At 37.4% G+C, this 18,705-nt stretch overlaps 1 protein-coding gene across 14 annotated transcripts in view; it reads right to left on the bottom strand.

The window, feature by feature from the left end:
* Positions 1–18,705, bottom strand: part of CACNB2 (calcium voltage-gated channel auxiliary subunit beta 2) — a 254,156-nt gene that overhangs the window by 70,597 nt on the left and 164,854 nt on the right. For 13 of the 14 annotated variants that reach the window (XM_064634822.1, XM_064634719.1, XM_064634701.1 and 10 more), the window contains one exon: positions 17,825–17,944. In XM_064634822.1, coding sequence (XP_064490892.1) covers positions 17,825–17,944 — 120 coding nt within the window. Of the gene's footprint in view, positions 1–17,824; positions 17,945–18,453; positions 18,487–18,705 lie in introns of those variants that run through there. The other variant, XM_064634795.1, reaches the window with a different exon arrangement.

Here is an 18,705-nt window from a genome sequence, read left to right as displayed (position 1 = left end):
GAAGGAAGGCAGTACCTTTGCAAACTCAGAGATCTGACCAACAAATAAGGCATGAAAACATGAAACATTTTTCTGTTATTTAGTAATCTTGAAAGGACATCTATAAAAATATGTTTGATGTATGAACAGTTTAATACCTCACATTACACTAGATTTGCAATCATTGCACCTTCTTTATACGAAAAGACAACATTCCTCTGTCATAGAAAAAAACCCATAAGCAAAGGAAGCATGGCAAGGGACACTCACTACGAGGAAAGCAAATGCAACAGAGGTGAATGCAGTGGCATTATTTGCAATGGCAAACTACATTTTAAATATCAGAAATGTAAACTTGCCTGTGTTTTTTCACTAGACCAAAAGAACATAGTAATAAAAAAAGGTATCAACTACAGAGATGTCCTATTCTATTTAATAGACGTGTAGACCACTGCTTTTACGAATATTGCACATACCTTGCAGTCTTTGTTATCACAACACATAAACTGGACAGGAAGAAATGTTTCAACCTTAAGGAAGCAAGCAGGCAAAGAAATAAAGAACCAAGCAGCAAAAGCAACACTACTCTCATACTGTGGACCAGTGATAATTTTCAAGAAGATTATTAAAAAAAGTCAATTAACTGAAAAAAAAAATAATACCAGCAGAAATCTGTTAACAGAGTTTGAAGAAGCTACCAACTTCTTGAGAAACATCCACAGCTGATTCTGAACACACTATCAACAATATTTTAAGTGGATGACATATGATGAGAAAGAGGTGCCAAAAGTCAGGGCTTTCATGGTTTTGGGGCCTCAGTGCCAAGTCTGTGGTAACTTGCATGTCATCATGCAAGAGGTTTTCCTATCTTGAAAATCAGGCTTAGTAGAAGAACTAAGAAGATCCACCACAACTCACAACGTTTCCATAATAGATTAAGATAAGACATGCAGGATAACTAGCAAATGGTATCTGAGGTACCACAGAAGTTAATGGTTTTCAGACTGTATTTCTGAAAGGTGAAAGAGTACTGGATATTAAAAAACAAAACACAACAAAACAAAACACCAGCATTTTTAAAATCAGCAAGGAATGAGACAATTATGAAAATTTTACAAAAGAAACCCAAGAAAAACAAGTCTGTAAGGAGTAGTAGGCAGGGTTCTTGTGCAGAAAGTGGGCAGGAATTAGGAGCTCTGGTCACTACAACTCTACCAAAGTTGTGACAAGTTCACTTAAAAAGTCTCCACTGAATCCATCACATATGTTGCACTAGATCATTCATGCCAACCAGCTAAGATATCTTATCTGGAAAAATAGAAACAAACCACAACACATAAACCTCCCAAAAATCAACCAAAACAGAAAAACTCCAAATATACAAAAAAATAGAGTATGAAATGAGAGTTTATAATACATACTTGTGACAATTGCTTAGCAGTAGCAAGCAGTGCATGCTAAGAAAGGAGTATATATCTGGCATATAGCCAGAGAGATGTAGGTGGCAAAGAAAGATGTAAAAAAGAAACTATTTTTCAATAATGTGAACAGGGGAGAGAACAAGAGGAAGAAGAAGGAGCAATCATTACAAATTCTGAGTCCAAAAGGCTGTTTCACTGACTTCATGTTTGGTTAGCATTCAGTGTTCAGAGCCCACAGCCTTACACAAGCCTTGACTAAAACAAATTAGGTACTTTTTTTCCCCTTTATTTCTACAGATTATTCATCAAGCAAATATGTCCTAAAATAAATGTGAGGTGCTTTATAAATATATGGAAATAGCTTGTAATTATGATTTATAAAGCATCATGAAACACCAGGGAAAATCCTAACTCAATCTAGAAAAATCAGCACTGAATCAAGTTAGAGTTATCTTAGAGGGAGGGGAAAAAAGGTTCATGCCTTGAGAAGGAATCCAGATAAGTGAAAAAATTTTGTTATATCTGAGATATTTAGTCACTACATTTACAGTCTCCTTTACATTTTAAAATGGAACTAGTCATTTATTTCACATGAATTCAGCTACTTTTTCACACAGGACACCAAACAGGTATGATTTGACAATCTGTTATTTGAAATACGAGTGGCCACTTTTAAGAGATTTAAGACTTGAAAATAATTGTGTGTCTGTATATACAGACACACAATTTTAGCTCTGGCAATATGTTTCCATCTTTTTGAAAAATAAGCCTTATATTAAGCACAACTACTTTTCACAGGTTAAAAATAGCCTTTAGAAAAAAGACATTCTGAATTTAAAGAAAATGTGGACGACTGTTACAGAAAAGCAAATGGAATGGATTAATGCTCTATTCATGATAAAATTATATAAAAGAGGAGACCAAAAAACTGTAAGAAAATCATACAAGTGTGCATTTAGATGGAATTCACACATTCAATGATCTCTTTTGTCACTGCTGCTAAAAATAAGAAAGTTCCTGTTCTGTCTCAAGGCAGCTTAATTCGTGTATTGTGAATTTTACCCAACTTACTAACTGATCAGCAAACACATGAATAAAGGCAGTTGAGAAAGACCCTGGAAACTAGACTAGACATTGAAGGATAGATGAAGTATTCTGTCTACACAGTTGGGTTTGTTTCTACAGCTGAGGAGACAACTACTGGAGATGAAGGAATTCTGCAAAGGAGGTCATAGCCTTCCCCTCATAATTTCCTCTCTCCTCGTTAAACAAGAGCCAGTTTTCAAGATTTGTAAAAATGACATTTCCTTACTCTGACTGGTTACTCTTCCAGGCGACAGCAGCTCCCAGCCCCTCCTCACCCCCTGCATCACCACCAGCCTGCAGAGATGCTCCAGCCAGGCAGGGAGGAAGGGAGCAGACTGCCTGGGACTTGACACCTCATCACCATGATTAACAAGGAGAAATTGAGGAAAAGGGGAAAGGAAAGAATTAGAAATCTGAAGAGAGCAACAGGTCAGGTAAAATATAGAGAGAGATGGAGAAAAATAGGATAAAAATACCACTAAAGAGAGCTGTTGTAACTGTCCTACAAGATGTTGATCTGGACCCAATCCTCTGTTCTAATGAAATCTAGAAAAATACTTCAGAAAATTTGGACTAGTCAGTTTATGTCTAAATATAAAGTAGCTATCCACTCTATAAAGTATCTTTTTGAGAAACACAGAGGTGAGATGAATGGCCCTGCATCAGATGTCATGTACTCATTTTTTATGAAGTGAAGTAGAAGTGTTTTAAATGTACTTTCAAGGGTATTTTATTAATGAAATTGAACTCTAATTCAGAATGACCTTCATGTATGGCTTTATGCATATTTTCAATTCCTTTCAGCCAACATTCTCATCATAATTAAATACTATCTTCCTATGACCCCCAACTTATGTTCTCCTACTGCCGTGCAGCCTGTCTCCTGATCCCAAACCACAATCTGGATGGCAATGGAGTGAGCAGGATCACAAAACTTATACTGCTTATAGCTACTTTTATTCATTAGGTTACATTTAACTCTAATATTTCTCAGTTTTATTTCACCATGCAGTCACATAAAAGCTGTTCCAGCACAAGAGCTGGACCACAGCATTCATCTGTAGAAAATATTGTGTTAATTTTTACATCATTAACTGATTAGTGTAGTCTGATAGAAAACAAAAATAACTGCAAATGAATTCTGATTATGAATGTGTTTAAATACAGTATATTTTGAATATGTTCCTTTTTCAAACGTAAATTTCATTTGGCTGATGACTTCATGTCTTTCTTTAAGTCACTATGGGATAAAAGCACCCATTTTCATGGACTACACTTTGACTTAAAGTTGAAAGAATTTCTTTCACTATTTAATGTGCAGAAATTTGCTGCAGCCTACTAACAAACACACAGACTTCTTTCACAGTCAGCGTAGGCTCATTTCTTTACCTGTATCGACTATTTGCATATATGCATTATACATGTAATAAGTGCCTGCCTTGATAGACATTCTAAACTGATCAGAGTAATTTTAAAAAAATTGCAAATGCCTATCTGCTAACTTCTACTTTAACTAGGCTAAATATAATGACTAAGCCAAGGCTGGAATACAAAATTCATTTTGCGATTTAAACATTCTACAGTAAACAAAATATGTTACTCGAAACTGGCTTTCTGCATATGCAGCCTACCTCCTCTCAGCTTAAGGGAAGTAGGAAAGATTTAGGGTCCATTTAATATACAACAGGGTTTTTTTTCTTTTAAGTTCTACAATGACATTAAAATATACTTCTCCTGTTCCTCTGAATTTGACTCTGAGATGAATGGTTTAAATATAGTATATATGTTACGAAATAGATCTATTAGATTTGTTTTGTAACTAAGCTGATCCAAGAAATTCACCTTTTAATGGGGTTGAAACCACATCTCAAAGCAGACACTGGGAGCAAGACAGTGTCAATATGGGTTTCAGCATCATCCACTGACCATGGCTGGCTTTACACATGTCAGTCAGAGCTGGTTTTTAGCAAGGATGTTAAATCTTTGAGCTACTGGTTAGGCAGTGGAAGCAATTTCAATGTTTTCTACCTCTAAAAGCCAACTGGAGGAGAACCTGGTGTTAAAGCTTTTCTTGCCCATCCCCAGGGTGGGAGATACTGAGGAAGTGTGTGTTGGGACTCAGAAGTGAACAAAAAAAGAGAAAAAGATCAGAAACATCTGCAGAACATTCAAAGAAGATTTGAGAGATTTTATCCCCTCTGTCCTCTTTCAAAATGAAACAACTTTCTGCAAACAAAGAGTGCCTCAGACGATGCACAGTGAACCCCAAGCAGTGGTTTATTATTATTACTATTTTAACTATTTTCTGAAAAACCACCATCCCCAGCAGTCTCTTACATATGAAAGAGTGATGGATGAGATGGTTACTGCTATGATACAGTGTTTAGTACCCATTATTTGGCCTCTTACAACTAATTAGAGAAGCCTTACTCTTCACGCATAAAATTTCTTTGGGTGTTATTCAACTCACTGCTAAATTTGACAGTGTAATGCAAGAACATGTGCGTCCCCCACCTCTGCAAAAGGTTTCTCTCCTATGCATACTTGATACTGATTTCACACACAGCCCAGCATTTGCTAAAGCTGTTTTTGTCCTCAGTAGTTAAAGCCACATATAGCAACTGCTCAATGGTTACTAAAAGGAACCACATACTTAATTTTCTGAGACTTAAACAATTTATCTTCCCTTTACTGTACTAAAGACCTCATACTTCACTAAAGATCTCAAACTTTATATAAAAAGTGAAGAATCAAAGTCACAAGAAATATTGAATGTACTAAAAAGCTACTAGAAAACAAGGCCTTTTTATTTGAGAAAAAATCTACTACAATAGTGACAAGTAAAAAGCATCTTTTTAAGATTTAGAATTCTGGAAAAAATTGACAGAACTCTACAAAAACACATGTTTTGACTCCCTGGAAATGAATCTGTGTGACCAGACTGATCAATTAAATTTATATTCTTTGAACAAGATGAATTTTCATTCTTAGACCTTGATTAGCCGTTTAATTTATAACTTAAATTCAAATAGTATGTTCTGAACTGCCTCAAAATATTGTAAGACATTACCTCCTATTTCTATTCACAGTTCTTCCACTGAAAAAACAGCATCAACAAATTTCAGTGATTTGACAAGATGTCCTTCCACTTTTATTTCCACCTGAACTTTCAGAATGCTTCATAAGAAGATGGAAAAAAAACCTGGAGCAAAAGAAACTAATTTAACTCCCTGAAATAAATCACGGAAAATGGTATCCAACTAAGGTCTCCCATATTTCTCCTAAATGCTTAGATATTTCTTAGCCCTGCACTGGAGGAAGGATCAGGACATGAACTTTTCCCCAGATGTATTAACACCACATAAATTCTCATGTGTACTTCGTCATTTGATGTCTTTTACTTCTACTTAAAATATTCAAAACAAAACAAACAGGGAAGAAAATTGTTTGTGGGTTTTGACATGGAGGTTCCTGAGTTAGCTGTAGTTTATAGAAATTTCCCAAAAGAAATGAGTTTATTGACGACAATCAACACTTCTTTTTCAGATCTTTTTAAAAAGAACCAGCATAGCATTCTTTTATAATGTCTAGAGCTTGACGCTATGATTATAAGGATAAACAGAATCTAAACAGGCAGTATCATAGCAATACTGACACTGAATACTCTGTATGAGCACCTAAATTAACTATCTGACAAAACAAACATATGTTTTATGCATCATTTCAAATAAATGAATTTAGGACTTGAAGTTATTTTTATCTTGTATTGATGCATAAAAAACTTGACAATATCAGTAAGACACCATTTTTTTTACAGTTTTTCAAAAAGAGAAGTGTTTCTGTTTTGACAACTAGTAAAAATTATACTATTGATGCACATCCGATGACTTTTAGTTTTGTACAAACACTTGGGAACAAGATACAAGTTATAGAGTATTTAGTGGCCTTTCTTCTCTGCAATTCCAGGCTCTCACAAAGGAGTTTCCTTTAGTGGGCATGGTTTGTTACATGTAGTGTGGATTTTTTTCCTGTCAAAAGACCACTGTGGTGAGAACTTCAAATCAGGATTAAAACGCACAGGGAGACTCTGTGGGAAGTCATGTACGAGAACAGACATTCATGGTGTCTAGAATTAATGATCATAGCTTCAAGAACCCAGTGGTAGAAAAAACTCAGAAAAAGGTATCAAAAACTGTCTTTGAGATGACATGAAAGATGCATACTGGATGGTATCTATATGTTCCAGCTGTCAAATTAGGCTTGTCTTCATTCCTGTCTGAGTATGCAACAGTCCTGCATAAGGGCAGAGAGCCTATTGCTCATGAATATAGGGAACTTGCTGTAACATACACTGAAGTTTAAGAAGAAACCACAGTTTTACTTCTGACTGTTAGAACACAACTATCAACCAGATTGCATTAGACAAAATTTCTAGCCTGGATGTGCCAGGGCCATCCAGGAAGAAACACTGAAACGTCATTTTTGAGATCGAAATAAGATTTTCTCCATTCATGACAGAGTGAAGCAGATACATTACTTTATGCCTTTTTTTGTCTCGATCACATTCGTGGAATTAACTAACAAGTGTATAGCCATGTCCCTGTTCACATCAGACAGCTTCTGAAGGAAAGTCCTGAAGTGCAACCAAATTCATTGGCAACTGGTGAACACCAGCAGCACGTACATGTGCTGCTGTATCAGAAACTAGGATTAGAGGTAGGTTAAGTTCAAGATCCCAGCCCACAAACGAGAAAATGGATTTCTCAGCCAAAAACGCACACTCACTTTTCCAACCTTGTGGTTTGGAGCACTGACTCCACCCGCATCCCCATGCCACAGCACACCACTGCCTATGAAGTTGCACCACACGCACTGTGCCTAACTAACCTGGGCTTTGATTAACCTTCCCAAAACCAAAGAATTGAGCAGATGGGGATGGAAACTTCTTAAACTAATGCTTCGGAGCCATTAGTAGCCACTGCCATGAAACTGCGCTGCCAAAGAGACATACCAGTCAAAAGGTGCAAGAGAAACACTGCCAACGGTAAGAAAAACTGTTAAGGGTGAGAAACACAAGATAAAAGTTGAGTGTTTCAAACCGCTCAAGAATACCAATATTCAGCTCCCCATTTCTCCTTCCCACTGGATTTTCTGCAAGCTGAATCACAGAACAAGACTGTGTCAGTCAAGTTCCAAAACTCTTTTGCCCCCTAATTTCCCCTCATCCTGAGGCCTATGCTGTAATCACAGGCTTCCAAATAAAGCTCCTGGTTTGAGAGCTTCCATTGGAGATTTTACCCAGCACTGAGCCTAATGTCAAAACAAGCTCTTGCTCCAGAAGGCAAACAGGAAGGATGCAGATTATGCTGGGTGATTTAATCTGGCGATTTTATGCTGAGTAGAGTTTAAATTAGGAGTAAGGAACCTTTTCCTTTCTGAGAAACAAGTGTTTCAACTGCATTAGAGTTCACACCTATATAGGCATGTATACCAGCACAGTTCTTCATGTTTACCTCACGAGAGGCAACCACTCCTTTGCCACAAGCTGCTGGAGTTACTGGGGTCCCCAGGTCACTGCCAGCTGAACAGCAACAGAAACTGAAATTATTCTTCTTCCCCATCTTCCTGTCAGGAAACCTCACATCCCTGTGCCCACAGAAGGCAGCTTGGGAGCTGGCAGGCAGCCGGAGAAGGCAGGCCCACGCTCAACCCCAGCAGACCAGGTCCAGCAAACACACCAGGGCTACTTTGAAGGCAGCACAGTTGAGCACTTCCATAGTGGGTCTGTGTTACATTTAAATTGGATTAAACAACGAGGAAACACCAGGGCAGAAGGCAAAGAAATGTGTATTTTGTGGGTGAGTCACGTGCCTCACTGCAAAAAGGGCATAAAGGGTCAAAGTAATGAGAGAGCTGGGATAAGCACAGTACATTCCCTTACAGCTCCTCTGGGAAGGATACTTTCAGCTGTAATTTGACTGCTACTGAAAGTCAGAAATAGATTTGCCTTTCCAATTCCTGCCATTTATTACTGCTGATAATCAAAAGAAATGTGCACAGTTGATTTGCAAGATGGCAGATACCCACGGCTGCTTCTCATTTTCACTTCAGTGAGTGTTTCTCTTATGACAGACAGAGGTGATGGTGAGACTGAGTAATCCTAGGCACTTTACGTTCATCTATCTTACCCCAGGTGAAATATTAGAATCCAACAACTTTTAAAAACTCAGTTTTCAAATAATCGGCAGAGTGGATGGAGCCAAAAAGCAGCAGGCACACCTCTTCTCTATTTCAACAACCTGACATCTCCAGTCAAAATAATCAAAGCAGCTACAGTTTAATCCTTCATCTTCCCTTTCAAGATGTTTTTTCCCTTTGCTTTTCCTCCAGTCATTGAAAAATGACTTGCAGATCAATAACACAAGTATATTTGCACAACAAAACTCAAACCATTGGGTGCATCCTTGCTGTTCATACCTGTCAAATGCAGACTTGTTCAAAATACTGAAAATAAGGCATCAGTTTTCAAACTGGATTTTAGATTCTAGATGTAATAAACAACAAATCACCTTGAAAATATGTATCTTATCTAGTAAAATTCCTCAAAAGAGAATGAACTACAGTCTCACTGACATGTACTTAAGTTATATATCTACATTCCAAGAAGTAAGACAGAGTCTCAGTTCTAAGAATAATCAAATAAGAAGTTCGTATTTTAATGTCAGTTATGGGAAGGAACCAAAAGAATAAACAAAAAAGTAATATAATAATTACAGTATGCTAAAATTAGCCAAATATGGATAAGGAGAATACTAAGTAAATAAAGATGGAGATACTAAAGAAAAATAAAATAGGAGAAACCCTTGAATTCTCTGCAATAGTATTAATCTGAATTTTCTGCACAGTTGTATTGCTTGACACTGAATCACTTTTTAAAACAGGTACCATTTTCATGTCTTGCTAAAAATAAAATTGGATTTAAATATGACCCTCTTTAGCTATTTAGTAAGAAGATGAAGGAGTTTTAAGAAAAATAATTCCAAGAAGTAATATTTCAGTGGGTACTATCTCATCTAAAGCTAGTAATAACATCTGAAACATATATGTTAAGATTTCATATTGGATGCAATAAAAATATTTGATTGCTTGCTTACTTGTTATTAGAGCTGAATTTGTTCAATCAAGTAAGTAAAAATAATACTAGGTAGTTGTAAAAGTTGTAAGACTAAAGCCCATTGGCAACACATCACAAAAGTTAATGGAGAAGAGTAAATGGTTATGCAAACTTTCACAAAGGATAAATGTCTGTTTAATCTTTGATGTTTTGTGGCAGCATAAAATGTATCTCAGTACATACATTTTAACTCGGAACTGATTATTTTAAAAGTATAAAATAGAGGGTTTATCATATTTAATTTGGGAATACAACCCAGGTGGCTAAGAAATGCTGAAGGAAATGATGCAGGATAGGGCGTTAATGTACAGAGGAAGCATTCGGAGTTTTCTCTAGGTTCCACAGGTGAATGTTAGGGGAATTTCATGCTATGTTTTTTGCTCTAGGATTTGCACTGGCTTTACACCGAATATAGAGGAAAAGATGGCAGGAACGCATCCAGAAAGTATCCAGAACACAACCAGAAAAGCGTCAGTGTGGCCTCTCTGAATCTTCATTTTTAATTAATTTCTCTTATACTATGAATTATGCAGAATCCAGACGCTCTTCATAGTTCAAGATGAGTTTTGCATTTAAAATGTTCCTACCCTGGGAATGCACAGTATCTTCCTTGCAGGTATCACAGGATTACTTTGGGCTCCTACTGATTTTTCTTAAATTTTATAGAATCTGTGACTAGTTTATGTAACAAATATTAAATTTTCCAAAGTAAATGCTTTTCAACTGACATCTAATGTCAGTCTAATTTTGTACCAAAGCACTATAATGCTACCTATAGTTAGAACTTATTGGCATCTTGCATGTAATGTTACCAAAAAAGTTGTAATTATGAAGAAAAAAAGAGATTATTTTTGAAGCTTCTTTCCATTTTTTTACATACAAAGCCAAAACTACAGATACCTGGTGTTTTTTTTTTCTTTTTTTCTTCCTACCTGTTCTTTTCGGAGGGTGGGTTGGTGAAAAGGGAAGGGATTCAGATCTTTGCCAAGGACTCAAGAACTGTGACTAGAGGTTTGCTTTCATTGCAGATGAAGTACTTTTCTGCATAATAACACACATCAGCTGGGTGTCTGCTTGAACAGAAATCAGGTTAGTTCCTTCAGCATAACAAGCAGAAAGCATAATGCTTTGCTGTCCAAACTAGTCTTTCTCCAAGGCATTGCACCACATCATGTGGGTCAGTGTTAGCTGGGGCACCTCTGCAAGACAAACCACTTGTTGCCTGCGCTGAAGTCCTTACTCTGACTCATTCTTTCTTCCAAAAAATCCATGACAGTCCACTACCAGCTCTGATCACAGGATAACTTTATTCTCTGACAAAACCTTTATATTTTCTCACAAGTTCTCCCTGTGTATAAAACAACCATTTTACAGCCAGCTGTAGAATATAAATGGCCCGTTAAAGTCACCAGTGAAAGTTACCTAATGCATGCAGACATATATAAAAATGTATATCCATATGTACACAGGGATGTGTATAAGGATATATGTAACGCGTACATATATGTATAAGCACACACAGGTGCAGAATCACAGACATTTAAAATCAAACATTACAATCATTATAACTACCATGGCCTGTGCCCTGAAATCCTATTTTTCCCTCTATATTTAACTCAGTATTCTCTTTCAAGTGAAAAACCATATGTTAACCACTAAAAAACTCATGGTATCCAGGTAGCTGGAACAGCTGCTGATAAAAGCAAAGCTCTAGATTACAGTGTACTATCTCAGAGCCTATAAACCTCAGGAAAGTTAATGAACCAGGTCATATGTGTCTTAAATGGAAATTACTTTGCTTAGAGCAACAAGCAGCATCTACCTCTGTCTACATCAGCGAAAGTGCTCGCCTTTGTGCCAGCCTGAGCAGCTGCAAAGGCATATTGTAATTCTTCCTTTCCCATGCCAGACCCACTCGCCACCAGTCACAAAGAACATCCCCAAGGCCACTTCTCATACTCTAGTATGATTCCCATGACCCTCAGCAACTTCTGTTGACCCCTACATCAGCATCTGGCCCGACACCCAGACCCATCGGTCACCACCACAGGGAGGGCTGGCCTGAGCACACTTTATCTGCAGCTTGGCTCAGCAGCCACAGGTGGGATGCAGGCACATCAGGGCTTGGGAGCCTCTGCTGTAACCTGTGCAGTGCCAGCTTGCAGCAGAGGCTGACAGTTAACTGGCTGTGTCTGCCAGAGAACTGCAGGAGGAGGAGCACAAAAATGTACGGGCAAGGATTTAAGACGTGCAGATGTTTGCACATGACTTACAACACCTACTTTGGTTAAAATATTTCTTTGAGAATTCTTTTACACAAAGTACCACTGGTATTTCTGTCCTGTATATGGTAATTTAACCATACAGAACAAGTCAGAGAAGACATCTCATCAAAGGAGCGAGCAGGCTCATGTGAAAGTAGCAAGTGAGAGCAGACAGAAGAGCTGTGCTTGTCCTCAGAACTGCTTCTCAGTATGGCCTCTGTTCCTTGGAGACAATTTATCTCTTTTAGCTATTATTTGAAGAATGTCAGGACACTAAAGTATCTATCTGCAGTTAGATGTCTAAATGTAGGCTGTGTTAACATCATTCCACTCCTTTTTTCTACTCACACCCAAGAAGCAGAAGCGGAAATGTTATGATACTTAGTAAACAGATCTGATCACTGTGTAATCACAGAATGAATGGGAGACGACAGATGTTCTTTAATTAGAGACGGTACTGTCTCTGGGGCATTTGATTCCAGGTTACATGAGACCCCATGGGAAGAAAGAATTCCAGTCCCCAAACAACGCAGCCCAATGGTGCAAACAGATAAACTGTTCAGGGAAATAACCAATATAAAGACAGGCACTAGTGTAAAATAGGTGTATACACTTAAATTGAAGACAAAATAGATCATGAATAGAAACAAACAAACAAAAAAATATAGGTCACATACAGCATAAAGGAAGCTGCTTTATATCCCAATGCTGCAGTCCTAAGAAAAAGCAGCCGCAATTAATGAAGAAAATGAAGAAAAAGGGTATCTGTAACCTGATTCGAGCAGATCCAGCAACGCAGAACTCACCTGCAGCTAAGCAACAACCAGATTTGCAACTGTACTTTGGGATCAACAACTAATTTTTTTCTAGCTACACCACTGTACCAGCTCCCATGTAATCTCAGCAACTCTGACGCACATTAGTGACCTAAATGATAACATGCAATGAAAGTATTCTAAAACAAAAGGAAAAAGGGGAAGAAATTACCAAAAAAAATATTACCATACAAAACATCCAACACAAAGTACAATCCTATGTTGTTATAGCTTTGGGTGCTGTTCAGCACCATGATGTTCTCATAATTGAGAGAAAATAGAAAGAGTCTCCATGATGGAACAAGCTGACATAATATAAGGATACACATCAAGGTGATGGGCAGTTCTGGCCTGTCAAAAATGCTACTGCAGCTTCAGCAGACATACCTCAACTAGCTTTTCAGCTGCCTGCTAACAGCATGGGGTCATTCCGAGGCTGTGAAACCTGTCTGAGAGTGAATAAATACTCAGATAACTAGTCTTGGCACATTGCACTGGATAATTACATCTGACAATCTTTTTCATGCCTTCATCCTGCTACACTTTTCAAGCTGTGGTCCCCAACCCATGCATGGAGACACTTAGGATATTGCATTATTACTCGCAGTCACAAGCCATCACCACTACTACAGCACACACCAAAAAAGCAAAACACCACAGCTTATATTATTGCCTAAGAGGCAGCAAAGAGATGTCTGTTATCAAAAGTTCAGTGGTTAAGATAAAAAGTATTTAAATGGCATTTTAAGCTATGGCTACGTGCATTTCAAATTTTTACAAACTCCTAAAAGGACGCTTGGCAGTGGAGCATTAGGTGGAGTGCAAACAAAGAAGAGCTGAGAGGAACTGAGATTTCCTATTATGAACACAATTACTGACTTCTAAAAGACCACAATCTGATTTTGACAGTCATTTAAGAAGTTTCAGGAGCAAAGGATGTTGGGAACAATCTGTAACAGAGAACAAAAAGCTGTCCCTTAGTCCCAGAGAAACAGAACCTGAATTATTAACTGGTACTTTCAGTACCCAACATACTGAAATAAGTGAAAAAAACCAATTTTCTAAAATGGTGAAAATATTCTATAGATCTCAGCTCAAAACTATCTCTCAATAAGGAGCTCTAAAGCTCTTAGGGAGGAAAAAAGAGGTGAAGTTTAAAAATTTGAAGAGATTGAAGGGAAGAAAAAAGCTACTTTTTTCAGAAGAGAAAAAAGGCTTACAGACTACCCGACTAATTGTATTTCAGTCAAAAACTAGGTTCACAACATATGAAGTGCTTGAGGCAAAAGAAATCAGTGGCATATCTGAATTGATTTTACCAGCATTGAAGGGGACCAAAAATCATTCCTGAAGTCCCCTTTCTTATGTACAAATTTTAACTCAATTAGCACTGAATTTAAAGGTCTGATTAAAACTTGTACTTCCGTTTCCCTTTGATCCCTCTCGCTTGGTGCAATGTTTTAAGGGATAATTAATGGAATACTTGCAAGGAATGGACAAAAAAAATCCCCTCTACTTACTATAATTTTTCTTGAATCTTCATCCTTCAAAACTATTTGTCTGTAGAAATGACAATTTTTTTTACCAATTAACATTAAGCACAATTAATATCATTATTTTCTGGCTTTTGAATGCTTAAGATTCATGGTTTTGTGGAAATAGGAAATTCAGTAAAATATCAGTACAAGCCTTTAGATTTGTGTTATGTTACCATGCCCTATTTAGCCACAGCACAGGTCCTCTCTCTTTATCCTAGATGCAGCCACATCCTATAGTCTGTGAGGAGGATACCAAAGAAATCCTTGATGCCTTGAAATGTTGTTTTTATTATAAAACAAACAAGCAAACAACAGCAAAAACCCCAAAGAAAGAAACAAACAAAAAAACCCAAAAAACCCCCACCTTTCTGCATTTTTATTCCTAAACTGTTTTAACAAAGAACATTTCATCTCAGTTTGGGTTTAACAGCTTCATTTGGAGATCTGTTTCTCTCAGGAGTAAATATGGGCCTGCAGGTAGCCTCATCGGTTGCCTCTTAAATTTCTGTCCCTGGACGACTCTGAATATTCACCCATGGCCCCACCTTCCTTACAGTAAGTCACATGCCAAAGTGAGTCAGCAAAATATGCTTAACTGTATTCCAGAGAATCGATGCTTCTATTACATAAATGAATAAAAGTGGCCAGAATGTGTATTTCCTTACAAGCTTTTCTGGTTTTATTCTCTCTGTTTGGGAAAATGCAGAGATGTGTATTACATTCCAGCTTCATGGCACACAAACACTTAGACTCTATAAAAACCCAATTTAAAAATCTTAAAATCATCCTAAAAATTTGCCACTGTCTGCTATATCACTATATTTTTCTCTTTAATTTAATATGTTTTCCCTTAGCTGTAAGGATGGAAAATGGATATCATTAAACTGTTTTTGTTAAGTCCGTGACAGAGTTCAATAGTTTTTTTCCTCCCCCCTTAGTTCACCATCATCTTTCCTCCACCAGTGCATTATTCCTGTGTGTCATCCTCTTCTAATTCCTGTCACAAATGTAATTGTAACGATTTTATTTAGGATCAACACTCCACTCACAATGCGAAAAGGCAAAAAGTTAAAGCAGCTGTGTCACTTGGCTCTGCCTAGAAGTCGGTCAGGGCAAAGGCGAGGCAGCTGTGGGGAACAGGCAGCAAAATCTGTTGCCTGCAGGAAACAGATCTGGGGACTGACAGGAGCCAGGCAGCACCACCAGCAGCTACTGCTTTATTAATTTTACTGTGTTTCAGGGAGGTGAAGGACTGAAACATCAATAAAGACAGAAAAACACACCCTGTCATATCTTAGATCTATGGCATTAGGTTTAGTTTAAACATATATTTAAACATTTATTTCAAACATAAGCACCAATTGTACATAATATTTTATTTAATACTATTAATTTAAATATTACACTAGACTAAGTATTACACTGTTATAGCCTCTAAATAAAATGATTTCCATACATTACAACCTGGAATGACTTTCAACATTTGACTAGAGAAACAAAAATGCTAGTGTAATTACAACCTTATTCCATTTTAAAGCACAAATGATTTAAACAACTAATTTTGTGTTTTCTGTTTTCTGTGACTGGAATAACCCATTGTTATAGCAGGTTGATTTTGCCAGCGCCTTTACTACTTTGACTGTTCACAAGTTGTCTTACAGTTTCAGACGGTGTCAGACCTAGAGACTACATCTTATGCCAGCTGGAGTGGGAACATTGGTTTGATGTATAGAAATGCAGCTTTTAGAAGTCAGGGTCTGCTAGCAGTTTCTCTACAAACTACAATGGCAGCTGTGCTAGAGGTCATGAATATTACATAAGGGCTGTCCATGCATTCAAGCCAGCATCAGTAAGCCAAATTCCCATAGCAACACTCACATAGATTTACTCATTGCTAAGAGATGCATCAGTTCAGCAGTAAGCGCTGCACTGCTACCCTGATTAATCTGCAAGATACTATTACTTCAACTCTTCTTTTAAAGATTGTGCATTTACTGATAAAATTCAACACTTCACCTGAATTTCAGGGCAGCTTTTATCACCTTTCTCAGAGCAAAGAAATCTCCAACCAGCAAAAATTAGCTCTGATAAAACTGAAACTCCTGATAGAATCAGCAACATTTCTGAGATACAAGGCTGAAGGGAAAAAGCAGACTGCTTCTGTTGAGTTTCTGCTTTACTGATCCCAGGACCACAAGAGATGTTCTTCAGCATCTCCTACAGTTGGCACATTCCAGCAGCTCATTAAAAAGCTGCTTTAGGAGCTCTTATTAAATATCAGTTAACAACTACATTTTCAAAAAAACATTTTTGGCTTCCCTATTCAGGGTTTCTGGCCCAATGAAGATGTCTGCTTGTATATTATAGTCCTGTATTATTTATAGAGCTGGTCCTTGCCATACAATCAGCTGCATAGCTCAGTGATCTGGACTCAATGGATTTCTGAAGAACTCTTGTAAACAGGTGGCCTAAATGAGCAGAGGGAAAGCTAGCAGTGGAAAATTAAATGGAATGGGAGATGGAAGGGAGACAGAGAAATAAAAAAACAAGGCAAAATGGAGGAGGGGACTTAGAGGGAAAGAGAGAATGCAGATCAGGTAGATCTGAGGAGGGATCTCAACAGTGTATTTAAATATAAGATATTAGAAAGAAAAACAGATTTTGGAAAACAATAATACGCTGAAATCTGGCAGGTAGCTTACAAAAAAAATAAAACTGGAATGAAGTGATAAATGAATGATAACAATTAAGATGAGCACAATTTTCACAAGTACAGTAGTATTTAAAGATACAGCATGGATGAAAGAAAAAAAAGCCTGTTGACTTCCACTGCTAAAACCTTCACATTCCTAAATGCATCTCATGGAAAATACATAAACACACATCAAAAACCTAAAGTTTATTTAGTGTTTTCTTACTAAATTGTCACTATTTGCCATGAGTATGGAGGTAGGAGACCTATATATTACTCATGGGGTCATTTAACACACAAAGTATAAAGAAAGTCAATGAAGTCTTCAGGAAAAAAACACCCTTGTAACAGATTCTCCCAATTTACATATGATTTGTAGGGACTCATCCTTCATTGAAGGGAGATGAATGCAATGTTTGAGGGCTGATTTTTGGAACTGCAAGCTTTGAATGCCATAGCAATCCATAGGAAAACTTTCACAAACATCTTCAATAAAAACTCATGGTTTTGACCCTATACACTGCAATAAATGCATATATTTAATAAAAGAATAAATGCACAGGTTTAAATAAGAATGTTCTGAAATACGCAAGTCAATCAAATCCCTTTTATGGAAAAGTTATTTCAAGTGATTTGTCATGGAACATATATTTTCACCTGCTGTCTGGAGTATGTTTATAAGAGGTCTAATCTATATGTTAGCATATTAAAAACATTTTATGAGTAATAGATGAGATGACAGTCAAAGAATCATAGCATGGTCTGAGTTGGAAGGGACCTTAAAGATCCTCTAATTTCAACCCCCACTCTAAAGCTGAGCATTTTGTGAGTTTGTGACTGGAAGTAACACCTTACCTTTGCTTTCTCAAGCTGTGCCTGGGCCTGTCGCTCTGCCTCTCTCCGCACTGCTTCCCTATCTTCTTCCAGAGATACATCTGAATCAGATGGACGGCTGGTGTAGGAGTCCGCCGAACCCTGCACAAGGAAAAGAAAAAATATGTCACAAGTTCCTGTGATGTTTAAAAAACAAGAACAACAAAAAAGCAGAAGTGGCTATACACTTTGCCTTTTTTCTTACTTCTGTATTCCTGAAAATAGAGTAATTGTCCAAAGCAAAAAATCACTTTGAAGAAATTATGCCTAGGTTAATATTTTCTTCTGGAAACTTTCCAAAAGTGCAGGTGTCGTCCCCAGTGTTTTGTTTCCTGCACTATCCTTGCACTCTTATTTGTGTGCTTTTCAGCAAGCAGAGCCAGTTGCTCTGTAGAGCTACAGCACTGGTGCAGTGCAGGGCTGAAGGACACACAGCAGCTTCAAGGATGGCTCCACAGAAACGAAAACTCTAAACAGAGACAGAAATAGCAAGCTAACAGACTTTTTATAATCAAAATGCAAATTCAGTATCAACAATTACCATTACACAATATCTCTGTTAAGAGATTTAACCTTTGCTATGCATTTTTATTTTAGGGCAGCTTCTTTACCTGACACACTTTCCCCATCAGAACTGCAAATGGCTCATATCCATCTCTGCCCCTCAGCAAAACATGCAAATGACCACAAATCAACTTCCAACTAATAAAATCCGTCTGGACTCAACACATGTCCCCGTATCACCACAATGGAAGCAGCCACAATGCCAGAACAGCTCTATAAATAATGACAGCTCTGCTTTCCGTCTGCATCTCCCTGCATACAAAATAGAGTTCTGCTAATTCAATCAGAATGAAAACAAC

The sequence above is a fragment of the Pseudopipra pipra genome, chromosome 1 (assembly GCF_036250125.1).
Source record: "Pseudopipra pipra isolate bDixPip1 chromosome 1, bDixPip1.hap1, whole genome shotgun sequence".
NCBI lineage: Eukaryota > Metazoa > Chordata > Aves > Passeriformes > Pipridae > Pseudopipra > Pseudopipra pipra.
The sequence above is the reverse complement of the archived record's forward strand: the minus strand, read 5'-3'. Positions and strand labels throughout refer to the sequence as shown.